The sequence below is a fragment of the Marmota marmota genome, unplaced genomic scaffold (assembly GCF_001458135.2).
Source record: "Marmota marmota marmota unplaced genomic scaffold, marMar, whole genome shotgun sequence".
Lineage (NCBI taxonomy): Eukaryota > Metazoa > Chordata > Mammalia > Rodentia > Sciuridae > Marmota > Marmota marmota.
This window is the reverse complement of record NW_026000119.1, coordinates 5,708,259-5,727,994: the sequence shown is the minus strand read 5'-3', so window position 1 is coordinate 5,727,994 and position 19,736 is coordinate 5,708,259. Positions and strand designations below refer to the sequence as shown.

Sequence of the window (19,736 nt, the reverse complement as noted above, 5' to 3'; positions counted from 1 at the left end):
CTCTCTTTACTCTAGAAATTTTACCTGTATCTATGTACATAAATATGCCATCAACCTTTTTTACTAAAATATGTTCTACAGACTTACTAACTCTGTTAAGCAACTAGATATGAGGAGAATGTGTTTGTGTGTCCAATCTTCACTATACTAGGCCTTGGAGCTATGTGATTAAAAGGCACTGAATCCCTAATTAACTGTTAAATTAATAGTCCCAGGATATGGCTTTAGTAGAAAAAATTTTTAAGCAGGAAATAGTGCTTGATTTAAAAAATTATTTGAATTTTCTAATTTTGATCCAAAATAAAATATTTTAGTATTAGACCAAGTTATTAAGTATGCATTTCATTATGAAATATTTATATATTTCATGTACCTACATATATGAGGAATATGTATGTGAGTGTGTATGTGTGGGTGTGTGAGTGTATATATATACACACATACATGTACACATATACACAGACAATTTTCAGTACACGAACCAGCTAAGAATCATGATGGGAATCTAAAGTTTAAGAAATTCCAAGAACCATTTTTCACAAATTTTCAAGCAAAAGGAGATTTTTAGAGGAGATATGAGGTATATCAGAGAATACAATTATTTTGAAATGAGAAAAAGTTTGCAAAAACTATCCCAATTTCATTATGCTTTAAAAAGAATAAGGAAAAAAAAAACAGGGAATTTCTTATAATCCTTTGAAACAAAAACAACAACAACAAAATGTTAATTTGTAACCCCAAATCAGAAAAAATAAAATGGCAAATAAATGAATGTTCACTCGTGTGTTTGTCAATGTGTATCTGCATATGTATGCATAAATTTTGTTGGCTATTTGCAAAGTTTGAATACATTTTTTTTATTTTATACCTCAAAATTTTATGTTTCAAAATTGTCAAATATTAGAGATTGCAATTTGATTCAAAAACTATATAGTGGAAAATATAAATAATAGTTAGGTAAAGCAACTTTAAAGGAAATTACTTATGGATTTTAAGTATGTATTATAAAACTCCTGGTGTTTTGTTTATAAAATCAAAATATTTTTTAAAATTTAGCAGAATAAAAATGCACTCTTCCTAAAACATATATATTTTTAATAATGTGTTAATATATTTTTAAGAATAAGAGGATAATAAAAACTTCCCACTCAAGCTAATATCACTGAGTTATGGAACTTTCCTTACAGTAAGCTTGTAAAAAGGTGTTTAGCAAATAAAAGACACCATCATAATATGTTCTGTTTAATAAATTGTCTACCAAAAATGCATATTTTTTTTCTTCTTAGGCTGGGTCTTCTGAGCTCCAAATTTAAAACTGAATATTTAACATATCTATAAAGTAATTCATTATTATTAGAAATTATAAAGTGATTGATTTGAATCTGTCTCATCCTTTCTAATAAAAATTGTTAAGACTATATATCAAGTACTCAAAAATGGGAAAAGAATCTTAAAATTGTATCTTCTGCTCCCAACAGCATGATTCAATTGATATCTTTAAGGTGTACATTTGATGTCAAAGCTGTATGCTGAGCCTAAGAAAACAATGTATCCAGTCCCAGACACGTAATATTTCTTCTTAGTATGTTTAAGGTATTCTTCCAGTGTGCCAAAGCACACTGGTGTTTAAAAAACTGTTACATTTCTAAAATCAGTGCCTTCATTTAGGAAGAGGTAATTACCCTAATGGAATTTTTGTCTCTTGATTATTAAAATGTTGCTGATCAATTTTAACCAGGCTGCTTTTCTACCAAACCTAAAAGTTAATACGTGAAATGGTATGTGATGCTACTAAATCACAAATAATGTCTAGATAGGGGGAAAAGCCAATTGTCTCCAAGTTCTATTTATAGAATCTTATTAGATATTAACACCTGTAATACCATCTGCACAGGAGGCTGATAGAGGAGGATCACAAGTTCCAGGTCAGCCTGGCAATGTAGCAAGACACTGTCTTAAGATAAAATAAATAAATAAACATAAATGTAGCTGAGAGGTAGAATGCCTCTGGGTGAGACAGATAGATAGATAGATAGATAGATAGATAGATAGATAGATAGATATTTAAGTTTTGCATATTTTTCATTTCATTTCAGGGAACCAGAATTAACATCTTCCCCCCCCCCCCCAGTTTATACATAATTAAGAAATAGTTTTATTTAAGCTAAGAAATGCTATCAAGAAAAGCACTCTATTTCATGAATTTGCGATTTTCCTCTGGAATAGACATTAGTTGATGACATACACACCAAGAAAATATGTTCAATATTACATATATTTATATTAAACATTATATGTGTAAATATATATATATATATGCATATACATATACATATACATATAATGTTTACATATACACATATTCTTAAATCAGTCAGTAGTATAGTAGTAAAAATGACATGTTCATGACAGGGGTTAATTCCGTATAAACTTTGTATTTTAAATATGTACAAACCAAAGTTAATTATTTGTATTAATTTAAACAGGATATAATGATATTTCAAGGATAACCTGAATTGTAAAGGCAAAAGACAAAAATGAAAGATACTAGAGGTAATATAAAGAGTAGAAAAGTCTAGTGGTATTATTTCCTAATGTTGTCACATTAAAATTGGCCTCAAGGACCATAATAAATTTCAGATCTCACAAAAATAAAAGATAAATAATCAGTTTTAAAACATTTTTATATTTTGTTCTACTCTTGCATTTTAGTATAAAAAGAAGCAGGGAGGGTATGAAAGTACCAAGTATATTTTATATACAATAGGATTGACAGGCTAATACAGCAGGTTTTCTTAGAGTCCCCCAAATCAGTTACAAAGTTCTATAATTATATGACACAAAATGGGGAAAAAAAAACAAGGAGAGAAATGAATTACAGTAGATGGGGTAGAGAGAGAAGATGGGAGGGGAGGGGAGGGGGGATAGTAGAGGATAGGAAAGGTAGCAGAATACAACAGTTACTAATATGGCATTATGTAAAAATGTGGATGTGTAACCGATGTGATTCTGCAATCTGTATTTGGGGTAAAAATGGGAGTTCATAACCCACTTGAATCTAATGTATGAAATATGATATGTCAAGAGCTTTGTAATGTTTTGAACAACCAATAAAAACAAATAAATAAATAAATTTACAATAAAAAAAAATAAAATTAATATTATATGTAATTTTCTGAACAAGTAGATTCATGAAGTAAAAAAACAGATTAGTCATTACCAAAAGCTGTGTGAAAAAGAAACAAAGGAAAAACTGCTAGTGAGCACTAATTTCTTTCCACCTCAAATAGTTTCTGGAACTAAATTTTGGGGATATAGTATATTCAAATAATAAAAAATTACACCCTGAAAATATTTATAAAGTTAATTTTAAGTTCACATGTGCTTTGAAGGAATGAATAGATGAGTAATTTATATAATGCATAAAGCATGCAAAATCCCAGCCAGTAAAATAGGAAAATAAAAATGTCACTGCTTACTCTTCAAAAAAATCACTGAGTTTTCACTATGAGATCCACTTACATGTATGTGAATATACTGTGGCTTTTTTTGTTTTTCCTTTTTGCTTTATAATTCCTGGTAAATATAAAAGAAAACTATGTCTATACATCAACGATTATTGTAAAGTTGTCAAGTTTTTAATATACTTATGTAAATAAATATGCATTTTGTGTGAAAAATAAAAAAAGATTGAATCTAAAGATTAAGTGTAAGAATGTAGTTTTTTTTTTTTAAGTTACTTTTGGAATAAGGCTATTGAATACCCAGACTATCAATAAAAATAGCATTTCAAAAAAATATTTTTAAAAAGGAATGTAATCATTAATGGGATAATTCCAGGTATTAAAAACATTTCTAATATCAAATCGCTTGAATGAAGCTTTCAATTTGCTCTGAAAGACTGACAAGTGGTTAACATTTTGCAAAGGCAGAAGGGAACATAAAAGTATGATACAAAATTTCTGCTACCTAGTGGCTTATTCAATTTGAAAAAGAAACAGTTTAGCAATGCTGAGCAACGGGTGATTTGTAAGCATAAAGGAGTTCCTAGTGATCTGTAGGAAGACTGGAATCACTTAAGAAGTTGCCATTAAGACGGGTAAGGCCAAGAGTGTTTTGAGCCTGAGAATTCAGAAATAAGACTGACTGACAGAGGCATAAACATAAATCTGGAGATATAAACCAAATAAAGGCTAAATCATTTGCCTTTCAGGTTAACAGACTTCCCTTTTAAATGCTCAGGTGTTACCTGTGTTCTCAGATTTATTCTGATTTGCTACAATTTTAAAAATTGGAAGACTAAGATTGGGTTGTCAGAATGGGCATTTTTTAAAAAAGTGGAGGTCAGTCTTTATTTATTTATTAATGTATTTATTTATTTTGGCACTGGGGATTAAATCCAGGGGCTCTTTACCACTGAGCTACATCCTCAGACCCTTTAATATATATATATATATATATGAAAGAGAGAGAGAGAGAGAGAGAGAGAGAGAGAGAGAGAGAGAGAGAGACATAGNATCCTCAGACCCTTTAATATATATATATATATATATGAAAGAGAGAGAGAGAGAGAGAGAGAGAGAGAGAGAGAGAGAGAGAGAGAGACATAGTCTCACTAAATTGCTTTGAGAGAGAGAGAGAGAGAGAGAGAGAGAGAGAGAGAGAGAGAGACATAGTCTCACTAAATTGCTTAGGACCTCAATAAGTTGCTGAAGCTGACCTCAAACTTGTGATCCTCTTGCCTCAGTCTGCCAAATCTAGGATTACAGGAGTGTATCACCACTGTAAATGGCCTGGGCCATCAGTCATTTTGAAGAATGGAAAACTCATCTGCATAATATTAACCATAGTCCGCAACATAATACAGGTAGCATAATTGAAAACTCACTGTGTATTTATGTTGCTTATTTCACTACTGACTGATGAAAACTTTGCCAGACACTAGCATCTATCCCCAGGCCATTGCTCCCTGGCTACTATCCTGCTCTAAAGGATATCTTTGAGTCAGCAGCTCTCCTTTATCTCACAGTGGTCATGCAGTTATTTCATTGGATGAGGGAGCCTAAACTTTATGAATGATAGTAATTCACATTACTACAGAATTTTTATTATCTTACCATACCATGCAGATTTTACTTGCTAAGCTAGTATTTTAACCAACTGTATTGTCATATATATGTATGCAAATTAAGGGTTTTTGCAACATCCTCAATGAAAATTAGTTTTTTTTCTGGCTGAATGTAGGGAGTGGGGCAGGAACCACCACCCTGCCAAAAGAAAAATGTTTACTTACTTGGACTTATGATTTTATTTTTTATATATCCAATTGTAGGAATGAAGTCTTTATAAACAGGAAACAAAGTGAATGAAATTTTCTAGATTTTTGTTTTACTAAAAAAAAAATTCCATCCACCCGGAAAAACATCTATTATTCAATTTCATCTCCCCTGAAATAAGAAACCCTATAACCCTGTTTAAAACAGATGAATGGTATATTATTTCACCCGGACTACTAGGATTCTTCTATTGAGTGTACAAATTTATGTAGGCTTCCTGGTGAATGAGGAACTGGCTTCTGAAGGTTAACATAACCTCCATTACAGCCAAGAAGCTCCTTGGAGATTTAATTGGTTTGTGGAACAACTCCAAAACTAGTGCTGTGCTTTCTTCTTTCTTTGCCTTTCTGCTTCTCTAACATTCTCTTTTCAAATTGAAAAAAAAAAAAAAAAGGAGAATGCATGGTAATGCATCATTTATAAATTACCTTGTTATTGAAAACACAGACACACACACACACACACACACACACACACACACACACTGCTTTGAAACCCAAACAAACTCCTGCTGCGGACTCCAGCATGTTTGATGGAGGCCCTTCAAAAGAGTCCATGGCTTAATGGAGGTTGTTTATGTGGAGACTTCGATCTGTACCTGCTGTCCCCTGTCACTCCCTGGAAACTTGGCGGCAGATGTTGCAGCGTTAAGTTGTCTCTGAAGTGGCTTTCTGTCCTCATCTCCCCACCGCAACGGAGTCAAACTGCATTAGATCTCTTATTTGTGCCTAAGGCAAGTTTGGGAGCGCAGCTGTGTCCACCCCCACTCCTACCTTTGGTGTTTCAGGCCTCCGGGCAGCGAGTGTGAGACCAAAACGGTTCTGCCGCTCTCAACTACCTCCTCTGACAATCCGGCCGCTCGCTGCGGACTGGGGAGGCCGCTGCCGCTGCTACAAACAGATGTCGGCGACAACCTGCTAGCTTACACCTGGATGCGCGGCCCTAACCTCGCGCGCCACGTGCTGAAACATTCATGACTCCGAGGAGTTGCAGACACAATCAAAGCCTGTGCCGGCTCCGAGTGAGCCCGCGGACCCCGCCACCTCGGCGGGAGCTGGCGCGAGGAAAGGTAGCGGGAGCAGGCGCGGGGCGAGAGATTGCTCGCGCCGCTTTGATACTTTATGCCTAAACTTCAATTACTTGATCAAGGACTTCAATTCAGCAGTGAATTCTTCCGCAAATGAGCCCGGTGCGGCCTCTGAGTCATAAAAGGAGAGCATTTGGCTTGAAATGCACCGTGAAGGGACTTCCTAGACAATGTGCATGACTCCAGGTCTAATTCTACGTACACTGATTTGTTTATTAAACGAAATTCTCAAAAAGCAGAATCTGCAGTAAACAATTTATAAATCAGCGACAAGATTGCTTTCCAAAGTAGAAAACATACTGTTGATGAAGTGTGTTATTTGGAACCATTAGCCACAACCTGAAACAATTCTGTTTTATTGTCTCTCAAGCAGCATAAAGTTTGTCTTTCCTTGTGTTTTTTTTTTTTTGTTGTTTGTTTTGTTTTGTTTTTTAAAAAAGAATGTGACTATTACTTTCTCAAAATTAAGAGATGAGATAGTATTATCTTTTATTTCTTGACAATGTAAAACAAGCTGCATTCCTATCTACAACTAGAAAGTTTCCAAAAGTCTTTTTTTTTAAAATTTTTACAGTGTACAAATTGCTTTGTAATAAGCACACAACTCCTAAACCTGCACAAATACTTCATGAGAGGCATAATTCAAGGTAAATATTATACATGTATATATGGACACACCAAATCCTTTATGAGCACAAGAAACAAGAAAAAAATATTTGCAAAATATATTCATCAATTTATGTTGATAATAAAGTTTCTTTTAAAAAGAATTGGCCTTAATAGCTCATCACATTTGTTCCAATGAAATACTTGATGCATAGACAAACCTTTTCTATGGGACTCAATGTATGTAATCTAAGATGACATAATACTATTTACAAATTTCCTAATCATTAATAGGCTAATTTACTGGGAAATCAGTTTGTTGATACAAATTAATAAGCAAAGGACAAGGAGCATCTCATATATAAGAAATCTTTCATCAATAAGTCTGAGTTTGTCCTCTAACTTGGTTTCACCAAGTATTGAGAGGTAGATAAGTTTGCAAATAGCAGGATTATGGAGCCCATTCACAGATAAGTATGGTTATCTAAAGGTAACAAAAGAACTCCAAGCCTAATTTTTCTCATTCAGTGATTATGCCTTGGCATACTTACGCACACACACTCACACACACACACACACACACATAATTTTGAACTCAATTAATTTTTTTCCTTTCTTCAACCAAATATAAAGGTAGATGGATATATGGTTAAAGAACAGCCAAAGATGTAAGTACGATACTGCTAGTTGGACATCTTAGTGCCCTAATTTTTACTTTTCTCAGCTTCATGTAATCCTATGAAATAAATTATGTTTATATAAACTAAAATTGGTAAAAAAAACATAAGGTTTTATAAAGGCCTTTTGGGGATTTAACCATAATAATTAGAAGTCAACAGTGAGTCATTTCTTTTCATGTATAGATAAAGCATTATTAAAATGAATCATCTGGGGCTGGGGCTGGGGCTCAGCGGTAGAGCGCTTGCCTTGCACACATGAGGCACTGGGTTAGATCCTCAGCACCACATAAAAATAAATGAAGATATTTTAAAAAATGAATTATCACATTTTAGTATCATGCATCAAAATTAGCTGTCTCAAATGTATTATAAATCCCTAGTACTCTTCCTGGCTTTCGGGCATCATTTTCTTCCTAGATAAATTAAGTTCCCCAAACAAAAGCTTCTTTAAAGTTAAAAAAAAAAAAACTGGAATTTAAGCAATATTATATGCTTTTTTAATATAAAATAAAAATAAAATTTGGGCTCGAGTGTACATCAGTGGTAGAGCACTTGTCTATCATGGGTTCAATTCCTAGGACCACAAGGGGAAAAACAAAAAGGAAATAAAAACAAACCGGGTGGGATGTTAGATTCTCAGGTAGAGATTATGTCACTGCACCATACACTATGATTTTATTTAAACAAATAATTAAATATAACTTTCTGGGATAAAAATAATATGTTGTATTTTGTTATTGTAGAGACTTTTAAATAAAATCCACTGAAATATTACCATGATTAAGTGAGCTGATTGGTGAAGATTCTCTTTGGAACCATATTATAGTCACTTGGTGGCCTTTGTCCATAAAGGTATTCACTTGTGCTCATCAGCATAAGAACAGGACAATTAAAGGCTCCATTTATTCAAAGAAGTCCACTGAAAGTTAGTGTAATATTTAAGAATATTATAAACGCTAGAACAAACTAGCAAATTTGAAAATGAAAAGATTGTGGATATAAATGTATTCAGGAAGAAACAGGGGGAAAAAATAAGGGAAGAATAAAAAGAAGGGAGGGAAGAAACCATTCCAGATTCTAGGAGAGGCATAATTTACTGGGAAATCAGTTTGTTGATACAAATTAATAATGATGACTTCCTAACACTTAATGTAAACATATGTAAAATGTTGAAATCCTTCAGTTTTCCTAATAATGTATAGAAAGGGACTCCACTGAAGCACTGAACTGACCCTTAGTGTGTTACTCTATGGCTTACTCTTTGGAAAAATACAGGTTATAGTTAGGTATGTATGTGGGATAGGTAATTTGAAATTACCTATCAAACAAGGAAGACTGGATTGATGATGTGGAGTTGACATAAATTCAGATAGTCTTAATAATTTTTTGAAACATAGAAAGTGAAAATATGGAAAATAAAAAAGAGAGGGGCAAAATTTTCTCAAGTTGTTTAAAAGGGAACAATTATATACTCATAACTATACATTTGACGTAAAACCTCAGACTAAATAAGTAAATGTTATAAAGGAGCACAAGAACAAATCATGCCAAGCTCACCAGATGTTCTGAACAAATCATGTTGTATTATCAGTTAGGTTATATGGGGGAATAGATAAATATACCTTATAGTCAGCAAGGAATTTAAAAATACATATTAAATATCTTGTGAATAATGCAGTTAACTGAGGTTGTACTGTTAGATGGTTTTTCAGCTTTACCATAATGTCAATTAACTGTGGTGTGCCTCACTTTGGGGGAAAAGACTCTAAAAGTGCCACACTGCAGTTTTAACAGTGGCTCAATATAAGTGACAAAAATTTGCAGGTGACAAAATACTGGAACCAGTAAAGCTAAAAAGAAGAGGTATGATGATAAAAAGTTAAGTCAAACTGCATCAGGCACACTTAGAATCATAATACATATTTGATGAAGAAAATGAATTCATTAATTGAGCCAATAATTGATGTTTATTGAGGTTATTGACCTACATTTTAAGTAAAAAATAACCAGAAAACATAAATAGCATACCGGTAGTGAGATTTTATTTCATCTCACATATTGAGATTTTCTCTCTTTTAACTAAAATTCTAAAATTCAAAATCTTTGAAAACTGAGAGTTTTGTCCTAATTTTCTCACCAAAATACACTTCAAAGCAAAACCTGAGAAAAACTTTAGTCTTTATTTTTTTCCACTTGTAATAACTAATATAATTAGTATATTATAGCAAAATGCCTAAATAATGTGATTATGAAATGTTGTTTTATATATGATACAGACTATATCAGACTCCTAAAATCCAAAAATTTTTGAATTTGAAATAATTTGACCTCAATATTTAGAATAAAAGTCTTTGAAATCATCATAAATAAAAAGCACAAACAAAATGCTGAAAAAAGAAAGAAATCTTTAAAATGATAGAAATGGAAGCATTACTCATCAATTATAGAAAAATAAATAGCAACCTGCTGGGGCAACATGTGGAATATTCTATAAGAAGAATGCTAAATTTATCTTTTGTCTAACAAAGTGCCTGGCACATGTTAGGCACTAGATAAATATTTGTTGAATGAATGAATGATTATAAAGCATGATTTTAAAAAGCAAATATGCCAATTTATCCAAATTCAAAACTTTCTTCTATTTCCAACTAATCTTTCTGATTTTAACCTCCAACCCTGAGACTATCTAGCAAGCCACCACTCCCTAGGTACTTAGCTACCTCAGTGACCAATCTCTACCTGTTGAAAACTACCTATTTTCTAAGACAGAAAACCTATATTTATAAAGAAGCTTTATCTAATCTTTCCAGGAGAGTTAATCTCTTCTACTACACATTTTAGTATGCCCAATATACTTAAATATAAATCCAATATAAATATAAATTCCAATGTAAATCTTATTTTTGTGCATGTCTTGTTTTCCAAACAAATTTTAGATTTCTTAAGAGCAAAGACGATTCTGCACCACACCCCTCATTTTTTATCTAATGCCATTATTTATGCCTATTTATAATTCAAAAATTATCAAAACTAAAAATTATCAAAATTTATTAAAAAATGTATAAAAAATTATCAGAATTAGTATGAATGATGAAAGACTAACTAAATTTTACTCATGATAGTTAAAAGAACATATAAAGTTCCAGCAAGATAGTTGGGAGGGCTGCTAGTTTTATCTCCAGGGTTAGCTCAACACAGGCTAGCATTTCATAGGGTGGAAATCACTGAACAAATGAAACAGTTTCTAATCCCAGGAAAGAAAACTAAGATGATGCATGAACAATATTTAAAGCAAAATATTTAAAGTAAAAGTCTAACATGTTATAGAGGAAGAGGAATTATTATATGTTGCTCCAAAGCATGACTCCAGATCACACATGAATTTAAAGGAAGGCATGAAATCTCATTATATAAAAAGTTTCTATTAAGAATCATAGTGAATTGGGCTGGGGATGTGGCTGAAACAGTAACGTGCTCGCTTGACATGCACGGGGCGCTGGGTTCGATCCTCAGCACCACATATAAAATAAAATAAAGATGTTGTGTCCACCGAAAACTGAAAAATAAATATTAAAAAATTCTCTCTCTCTCTCTCTCTCTCTCTCTCTCTCCTCTCTCTCTCTTTAAAAAAAATTATGAACATTATTGTGTTTCTCAAAGAAACCCAACTATTATTATATATGAAAAAGTTAGGGAGAAATTTTCTTACATTGATACAATAGGGAATAGTGTAAATTATTAAAGAAATTCTAAAACTAGGAAAATTCTAGCTAAATTTTCAATATTAAAAAAAAGACTTAAAATACATATGTATACATACCTGTGTGTGTCTGTACCCATGTATCACTAGTACAGATTTTTACACTGCTTTAGAGACACTCTCCCTTACAAAGAACTTATTTATTAAAGCAACTGTGGTTGAGATATTTTCTGTAGGTCTCATTGCTACTACATGCTAAAGAAAATCCTCAGCAACTCATTCCCAGTCTGTTGTTCCCACCAGATAAAAAACTCAGAACATGATGTCTTCAAAGGCATAAGTATGCATTCAAATGATCACAGTTATTGTGAATTACTTGAAAAGGGACTGGTGTGAACCTGTAGATGGGAGATGCACTCTAACAGTAACCTGGTAAGCAGCCTATGTAAAGGAAATCTGTTCTAGGCAATGCTAACACCTTCCTTGCATGGAATAAGGGCTTTAACATTAATTCCGCAGAATATTCCAGTACTTCCATTATCCTGGTACAGCAGTCAACTGTTTCCCAGCACATTCCCCTATACAAACCTCATCTCCTTCCTGAGGTCGCATCAAGGAAACCCGGTCATACTGCCGCCGCAACAAAGCCCAGAGTGCATCAAGAGGACCCTAAAGAAAATGTGATTTGTTATTCAACTCACTGAAAAAGTGAAAAAGTAAAGCAAAGAAGGTAAAGTCTTATTCTCTACTTTTATTTTTTTCCACAAATTAATTAAACAAACAAAATCTTGGAGGTTCTTATGCTGAGAAAGTGTTTAGTTGTTAGAAAGTTAAATGAATACTCATTTTACAATGATCAAGCTGCTACTTGATCCACCATAGGCCTTCTTCAAATGATGGGGGACTGTAAAAGCTATAGTTTCTCTAGGAGACTTAAGTTAAAAATTAGGATACGTACCTTAATTGGTGCATACCACTTTGTCTGTGGAGGCTGGTAAGTGGGTTTGGGTCTAGGTGGCCTAGGCCTGATGGGTTCCTCTTCTTCAGGAATCTTCACCACAGCATTTTTGGCTTTCTCTAACCTCGCACCTTCCTCAGTAGATCCTTTATCACCCCAGCGAACCTTTAAAACAAAGGGGACACTGCTGTCAGAGAGAACGTGGCCTAAAGGAACAAGCTCTTCTGTATCCCATGATCCTCTGGCTCACTAGCTCACAGTAAAAAGATGAATCAGTACATCAATTCCTAATGGCTACTCTTCCAAGACTTAATAGATTTCTTGACACTCCCAATTATATTGACTATTAAGATCCTAGACAAAAAGATTCTTTTAAAAATCTAAAGTCAATTAAATTTGAAATAACCTTTCTCCACAGTTTCAAAAAAGGACTCAATTTGTGGTTTACATAAAATGCACGACAGTGTGTATTTCTGTTTTATAATTAGGTAAGTTAGATTGATAATGATGGCAGCATTTACTGAGTTACTGCTATGTGTCAGTCTGCATTTAATTAACACAAAAATGCAATGAGGGCTGGGGTTCTGGCTTAGCGGTAGAGTGCTTACCTAGCATGTGTGAGGCCCTGGGTTTGAGCCTCAGTACCACATAAAAATAAAATAAAGATATTGTGTCCACGTATAACTAAAAAATAAATATTAAAAAAATGCAATGAGACAGATACTATTTCCTTCCAGATGAGGTTAAGAGATGTGCCCCAAACCATACAACTAGTACATGGCAGGGCAAGGATTTAAGCATAGGCAATCTGAAATGGGTTAAATTTCAAATAAACCTGAATTTTATGATTGTATTTTATAAGAAGGAGCTATTTATTCAGATTTTTTCATCAAGTTAAATGAAGGCAAAATTTTTTATTTAAACATTTAGTTTTTGAAAGTAAAGTAAGTATGTATAAGATTACTTCTGTAAATTTTTACTTGATAGAATAGCTTTTAGTCTTTAGATGAGCATAAGCTCATCTCAGTATGATTATTTGACAAGCAAATTTTTCATTAACAAAGATGAATTGGAAAAACCTCTGCTTTGAAGAGAATATTTCAAAGACACCAGGTAATTCCACAAATTTTAGGGAATTTCCTTCTCTGAAATCTCTTGACTTTGAAAAACCACCAGATCAAATTATTGTTTTCTTTATTTTTTCAGTGAACAGAAATTAAGGGATAAACCTGAATCAAACTAGGCATATGAATAGGATGTGGCCCCTGGGGAAGGACTTTGTCCAAAAGGAAGTAGAGAGAAGTCCTACAAAAACATTACCAAAGTCAATGAAGATAAGAAAAGTCAAGTTCTAAAAAGAAATACAAACCCCTATCCAGAGCACAGTATGACATACCACAGCTAAGTGATTTCTATAAAGGAAAAAAACATTAAAGTCTTTTAAAGCATTTTAATGACCTGAATTAATGGGTAGGGATACAGATGATTATTGTTCATAGAAAGAACTATTCAGAGCTTTTTGGTAAGGCTTACAGAGATGTTTTTACTTTTTTTTTAACTACAATTTTAGAATGGGCTTTCAATTCAAGTGGACCCTGTTCAGTCATTAAAATGTATCTGTATCTTTCAGTGTGATCAATGGTACTAGAATGTTCTTTATGAGGTTATTAAAATTGTTTTAAACGCCATTAAACTTATTGAGCTAGATAGCTGGCTTTCTTTCCAGAGAAATGACCTTCTCTTTCAAATCAGTGTCTTCACCTAGATAAACTAACACTTATAAAATCTTTGGACATGAATAAATCCAGGACACATTCCCCACAGATATAAAGTTGCAATTTTGAGGAAGAAACAAAAGCAAAAAGAAAAATTCAAAGGAGATATACCGTTAAGCAACGTAAGAATGTCATAACTCAGGGAAGTAATTCAGAGTAGAAATGTAAGTAGATAAAATGCAGATTCACTCATAAATGATAGATTTTAACATATACAGTTCCCTAGCCTATGCTTCATAGTTGATAATCATAAAGGTCAACTATTAGTAGAACCGTACTCAAATAAAATGTGAAGCTAGTTGAACTAGCGTTCTGAACCAATGTGGCACTTCTAAGGTCTCATTATCAAAGGACTATATGTAGGACACAGAGTTGATGAGGTCTAAAGAGATGAATCAGATAAATTCATTAGCTTTGGTTCACCATCACCATCAGCACAAACACCACCACTAACAAATATCACTCAGTCTCAAAGTCTAAAACTAGGAAACACTTGTAGAGGTTTCCTACAACTCCTAAAATTAAGAATCTATACACATATGTATATGTGTAAATATTAATGTTTTAGTTTGATCACATTGAGATAATTTTAAAATACAATGGAATAATAGGAGTAGGTTGTTAGAGTGAGCCTGAGAAGAATTAAAGATATTTAGGGTTTTTAATATGGAAAAAATAGCTTGCTACTTAAATTTACCTGTTGAGCATAAGTTAATTGCTATAGTTTGTATGTGAAATGTCCCCTAAAGGCCCAGGTGTTAAAGGGTTCATCCTCAGCTTAGGGCTTTTGGAAGGTTGGTGGGACCCTTAGGTCAGTATGGGTGTGCCCTCCAAGGTACTATGGGACATTCATCTCTTCCTCTCTCATTTTATTACTTGGCAGCTTTCTCTACAATACACTCCTTACCCGAATGTTCTGCCTCAACACTGACCCAAAAGTAACAGAGGGTACTGACCATGGACTGAAACTGTGAGCCAAAATAAACCTTCCCCCTTTTAAGTTAATTTACCTTGGCTATTTGTTATGTTAATAGAAAGCTAACAGAAACTATTCTTCCATTTCACTAAGGTTCTATTCAGGGATTCATGCATATTATTTTCTTTAGAACACTGGAATACTGGACTAACAAAAATCTGATATTTCTAATATCTTCAGCAAGAACACTATACTTATTGAATTAAGGCCCACTTAATAATATACCCCTCATTCTCATGTAGTATGCTACATATTTGGATTTCATATGGACCAAATTTATTATTATGAATAGAAAAGAATAAATGAGCATTACAAAATACAGAGAAGTATATACCACACATCAAAAATTACTCCATTTGGAGACTCCTACTCACATTTTTTAGTGTATCTATCCTATTCCCCCAGCCCCCTATATCTTGGGATGCAGATAAATAAGCTAAAAGCAGTTCTGTGGTGGGTCATCATTGGACATTCATTTGTGAGGACTGTTTAGATGAGCATAAGCTCATCTCAGTATGATTATTTGACAAGCAAATTTTTCATTAACAAAGATGAATTGGAAAAACCTCTGCTTTGAAGAGAATATTTCAAAGACACCAGGTAATTCCTGGTGACAATATAAATGCATATTTTATACACATAGGAACATCAGTCCACTCTTGCCCTACTTCCCCATCCCTAGGATGACACCAGACCAAGGCAAAGGAAAATAATCCTCCTCTGTGTCAAACAAAAACTAGTATGACTATGTCTTCTTGGACTGCTGAAATTCCCAATCACCAACATGCAAACACATCTGCAATATCTTCTCCCAAAGACCAACTTTATATCTTCTAGCACCTGCCTTTTACTGTGGCTTATTGACAACTACATACCCATCTCAAAGGATATTTCAGCAATGAGTGGCAAGCTCCTAGGGAAAACATGCGTAGTTTTAAGACCTAATGCGACTGAGAAATTGAGAATTACTGCCAGTTGACTTGAATAAACACTTTGATAATTATGAAAAGGGAAAACTTTCTTTGGAAATATGAATTTTATTGAAATTTATAAAAAGTGATCATTGCAGCACATGTGGAGTTGTTAATTAGTTTACGATTTTTGTTGGTAGTAATGGGAAAAAGCAGATATGACAATAGGAGACATGAATAATGGAGGAAAAATATATAAATACACCTTCTCATCAAGTAAAATTGGATTATAATTAATAAGCAGGAAATACAAGGCTCAGCCTTTAATACTAAAGTCAATGTGTCTATGAGAAAATTCCTCAAATTGTTCCTTGAGGTGGGTTGCTGATCTGTCTACTCTGTTGTGCCAGGCATAGCACTGGCAACGATTGCTTCTTATTAACTAATCTATCATTGTGATAAATATTTCATGGTAATAAGAAAACCTCATTTTTGAGGGGTAGGTGGATAACTCAGAGGCTCTGGACCAGTGAGCTACATCCCCAGCCCTATTTTGTATTTTATTTAGAAACAGGGCCTCTCACTGTGTTGCTTAGCTCCTCACTATTGCTGAGGCTGGCTTTGAACTCACAATACTCCTGCCTCAGCCTTCTGAGCAGCGGGGATTACAGGCATGCGCTGCCATGCCCCAACCTCATTTGATTTTTAAAATGCAATATTAAAGTTCGACTTTAATCTACACTTTGAGCCATTCTGAAAGTTCACGCATTCTCTAAAAGATATGTAATATTAATTAGAATAGTTCCTAAGCAATAATTAAATGCTGTTGTAAGTTTTCTATATTTGGGATAAAGTCATATCCATGCTGGTGAATATTTTAACATTTTCTCCACAAATAGTACGTAACTATTGGACCTTTTCAAAGAAGAGTACTGTTACAACTTTAAGTGATTTCCTTCTTCAAAGTTGATGTTCCATGCAACAATTTTTTCCAAAACAGTGAGAAAAACCCTAGCATTTTTTGCCTTTTAGAATTCAGCAATCTTATCAATGCAAGCCTTTGACTAGGGAAACCAGTTCTCAAATGGGTTTGAAATGGCTAGGGTGATTTCATAGGGGAAAAAAAAAGTATTCAGAAAAGACCCAGTATTAAGAAAAAATGAATGATATTCTGAATACTGAAATGTGAAAAGCTAAATTTCCCTGGCTTAATGGTTTTAGAAATATATATTTTATATTATATACTTCTATTTTTTAAAATACACTAACCTCCATTCTCTTAATTCCTCCAACCCCTCGGCCACCATAATAAGAAGCATCCACAGTTGGCCATTTCTTGTTGGGCAGAGGTTCTTCTTCTTCCTATAAAAATATATTTTTAATATAAGCTTAATTAATTTTATAAAATATTGTTTAGTCAGAAGTGGCTCACATTTAAACATTTTAAAAATAATGCCATCATTATGGAAAATGAATAAAAATTATATACAGAACATCTATGTGTATTTATGTTTACAAATATAAAATTCAAGTGGAATTCTAAAAGGTATGAAGACTCCTTCTTCCCTTCCTCAAACTTTAAGTACCTCCCCACATCACTCCTAGGTTATCAGAAGTTGTTTTTTTTAAAAAAAAAAACAACAACAACAACAAAAAAAAAAAAAAAAAAAAAAAAAAAACCTCTGAGCATCACTGGTTTATTGCAAAATCTATTCATCAATTCATACTTAAAAAGATAAAACATTAAATTTAGGACAGCATTTCAATAATCACTTCAAGCATCAATGTATACATATGTTTGAGATCTGTAGAACTTTTAGTAGAAAGATAGACAGTTGAGAAACTTTGCAAATGCAACCAGTACCTTCCTTAACTTATGATGCTAATATGATTTTCACTAACCAAGTATTATTAAAGCAATAATCCGCCTGAAGAAGGTAATAATGTCCACACACTGCCATCTTGGATTGTCCAACATTTTATAAATAAGTGACATTAGGTCTATTAATATATTGCTATAAAAAGTATATATAGTCTCTACATACTACTGATCCTGATTTATGTCTACCAATGTATGAGGACCTCATTCCTCTAGCACATAAAAGAAGTCATGAGATGAAAAATAACAATTGATTTTCATAAAGTAAAGAGTCAATACTTAGATGTCAGAGCTTTTTAAAAACAAATGGAATTGATTACATTTGGGGATGGTATCTATATGGAAAAAGACCACACATATCCTTTTCCTAGGCATTCATTTACCTCTTTTGGTGCAGGTGGTGGTGGTGGAGGAGGATCCTTGATAACCTGTACACAAAATAAAATAAAATAAAATAAAATGTAAATGTGTTATGACACAGGCATGAGAAAGTAAGAATGTATAAAAATAAATAGATTGGTAAAATACTTCAAAGATGTCCCCAAAGAACCTTGCCTCATAATATTTATGGCCTTCCTCTTAAATCTGGGCATGCCTATAACTAGCTTTTGACCATCAGAATGAGGTAGAAATGGTCATGATAACTGAGGCTAAGTCAAAAGATTTTTCACCTTTCTACACATCATTGGAACACACACTCAGAAGGCTACCCTGAGACCATCAAGCTGTAAAGAAGACCACTGGAATCTTAAAGAAAGGTCAAGTGGTGATGGAGAGATACTGCCCCCAGCTGTTTTAGTCACCCCAAAGGATGAGCCAATTATATGAGAGAAGAGTTGATCTTGGACACAGTCACACTGAACTTTCATATGACATGGGCTTAATTGACACCTGACTGCAATTGCATGAGATTCTGAGCAATCGTCTCCTTGCTGAGCCAGTTTTATCCACAGAATTGTGACAAAACTAAATTGCTGCTAGAATTTAGCTGCTTTTTACAAATTGACGTTTTAGCCAAGGCTCCATTCCTATAAATCATTGTCATTAAATTTTATTTGAATTATAGTTAATGCTTCTTGTGAGAGGAATAGACCCTCCACCTAATTGAAAATGAACTTCACTGGTCCTGGGATATCTGGACTTTCACTTCATCGTGATAGAAAGTCTTGATCACATGCCAATGGCTTTTGATAATTCAGAACCATAACCAAGTCTCTATTCTAAGAGGAAAAACTAAAAATGTAAATATTTATCTTCATCTAATGTCAAATATTTCAATTACATCATTAAATTTTTAAAAACTTAAAACTACTATGACATTGAAGATGAGGTATTACTGAATATATTACTATTTATCATGGTTATGTTTTTTTAAAGACTTTTTTAAATCTTTTAAAGATATACATAAATATTTCCAGAAGAAAATAGTATAATTCTGATTTAAAAAAAAATAGTTTGGAATGGGGAAGTGGAAGGGGTATGGATGGAATAAAACTCACAATAAACTTGCAGCTGAGTGTCAGGGACAGGGGATTCATTGTATTAGTCTATCTCTTTGCAAAAGCTTGAAATTTTCCATAATGAAAGGGGTTTAAAACTTTAATTTTATTGATAATATTTAGAGAATTGGTCCATAATTTTCAGTGTATATAATTTTTCATTATTCAAATTTTAGACTAGCTCTAAACCTCAGGAGAAATACCCAGAGAGTGACAATTATATAAATATAACAGGACAGTAATTTAATTTGACCAAGTCTCCTTTTGAATCCTGCAAGAAATTCTGTTATTTCTATTTAACCCTTTTATTTAGTTCCATTTTATTTTAT

At 33.2% G+C, this 19,736-nt stretch overlaps 1 protein-coding gene across 1 annotated transcript in view; it reads right to left on the bottom strand.

Moving 5' to 3' along the window:
* Positions 1 to 19,736, bottom strand: part of Antxr2 (ANTXR cell adhesion molecule 2) — a 135,206-nt gene that overhangs the window by 45,815 nt on the left and 69,655 nt on the right. Inside the window, exons 13-16 of the mRNA XM_015499160.2 lie at positions 18,292 to 18,336; positions 17,299 to 17,391; positions 12,368 to 12,532; positions 11,998 to 12,078 (exon numbers count right to left, since the gene is read on the bottom strand). Of these exons, the coding sequence (XP_015354646.1) occupies positions 11,998 to 12,078; positions 12,368 to 12,532; positions 17,299 to 17,391; positions 18,292 to 18,336 (384 nt within the window). The remainder of the gene's footprint in view (positions 1 to 11,997; positions 12,079 to 12,367; positions 12,533 to 17,298; positions 17,392 to 18,291; positions 18,337 to 19,736) is intronic.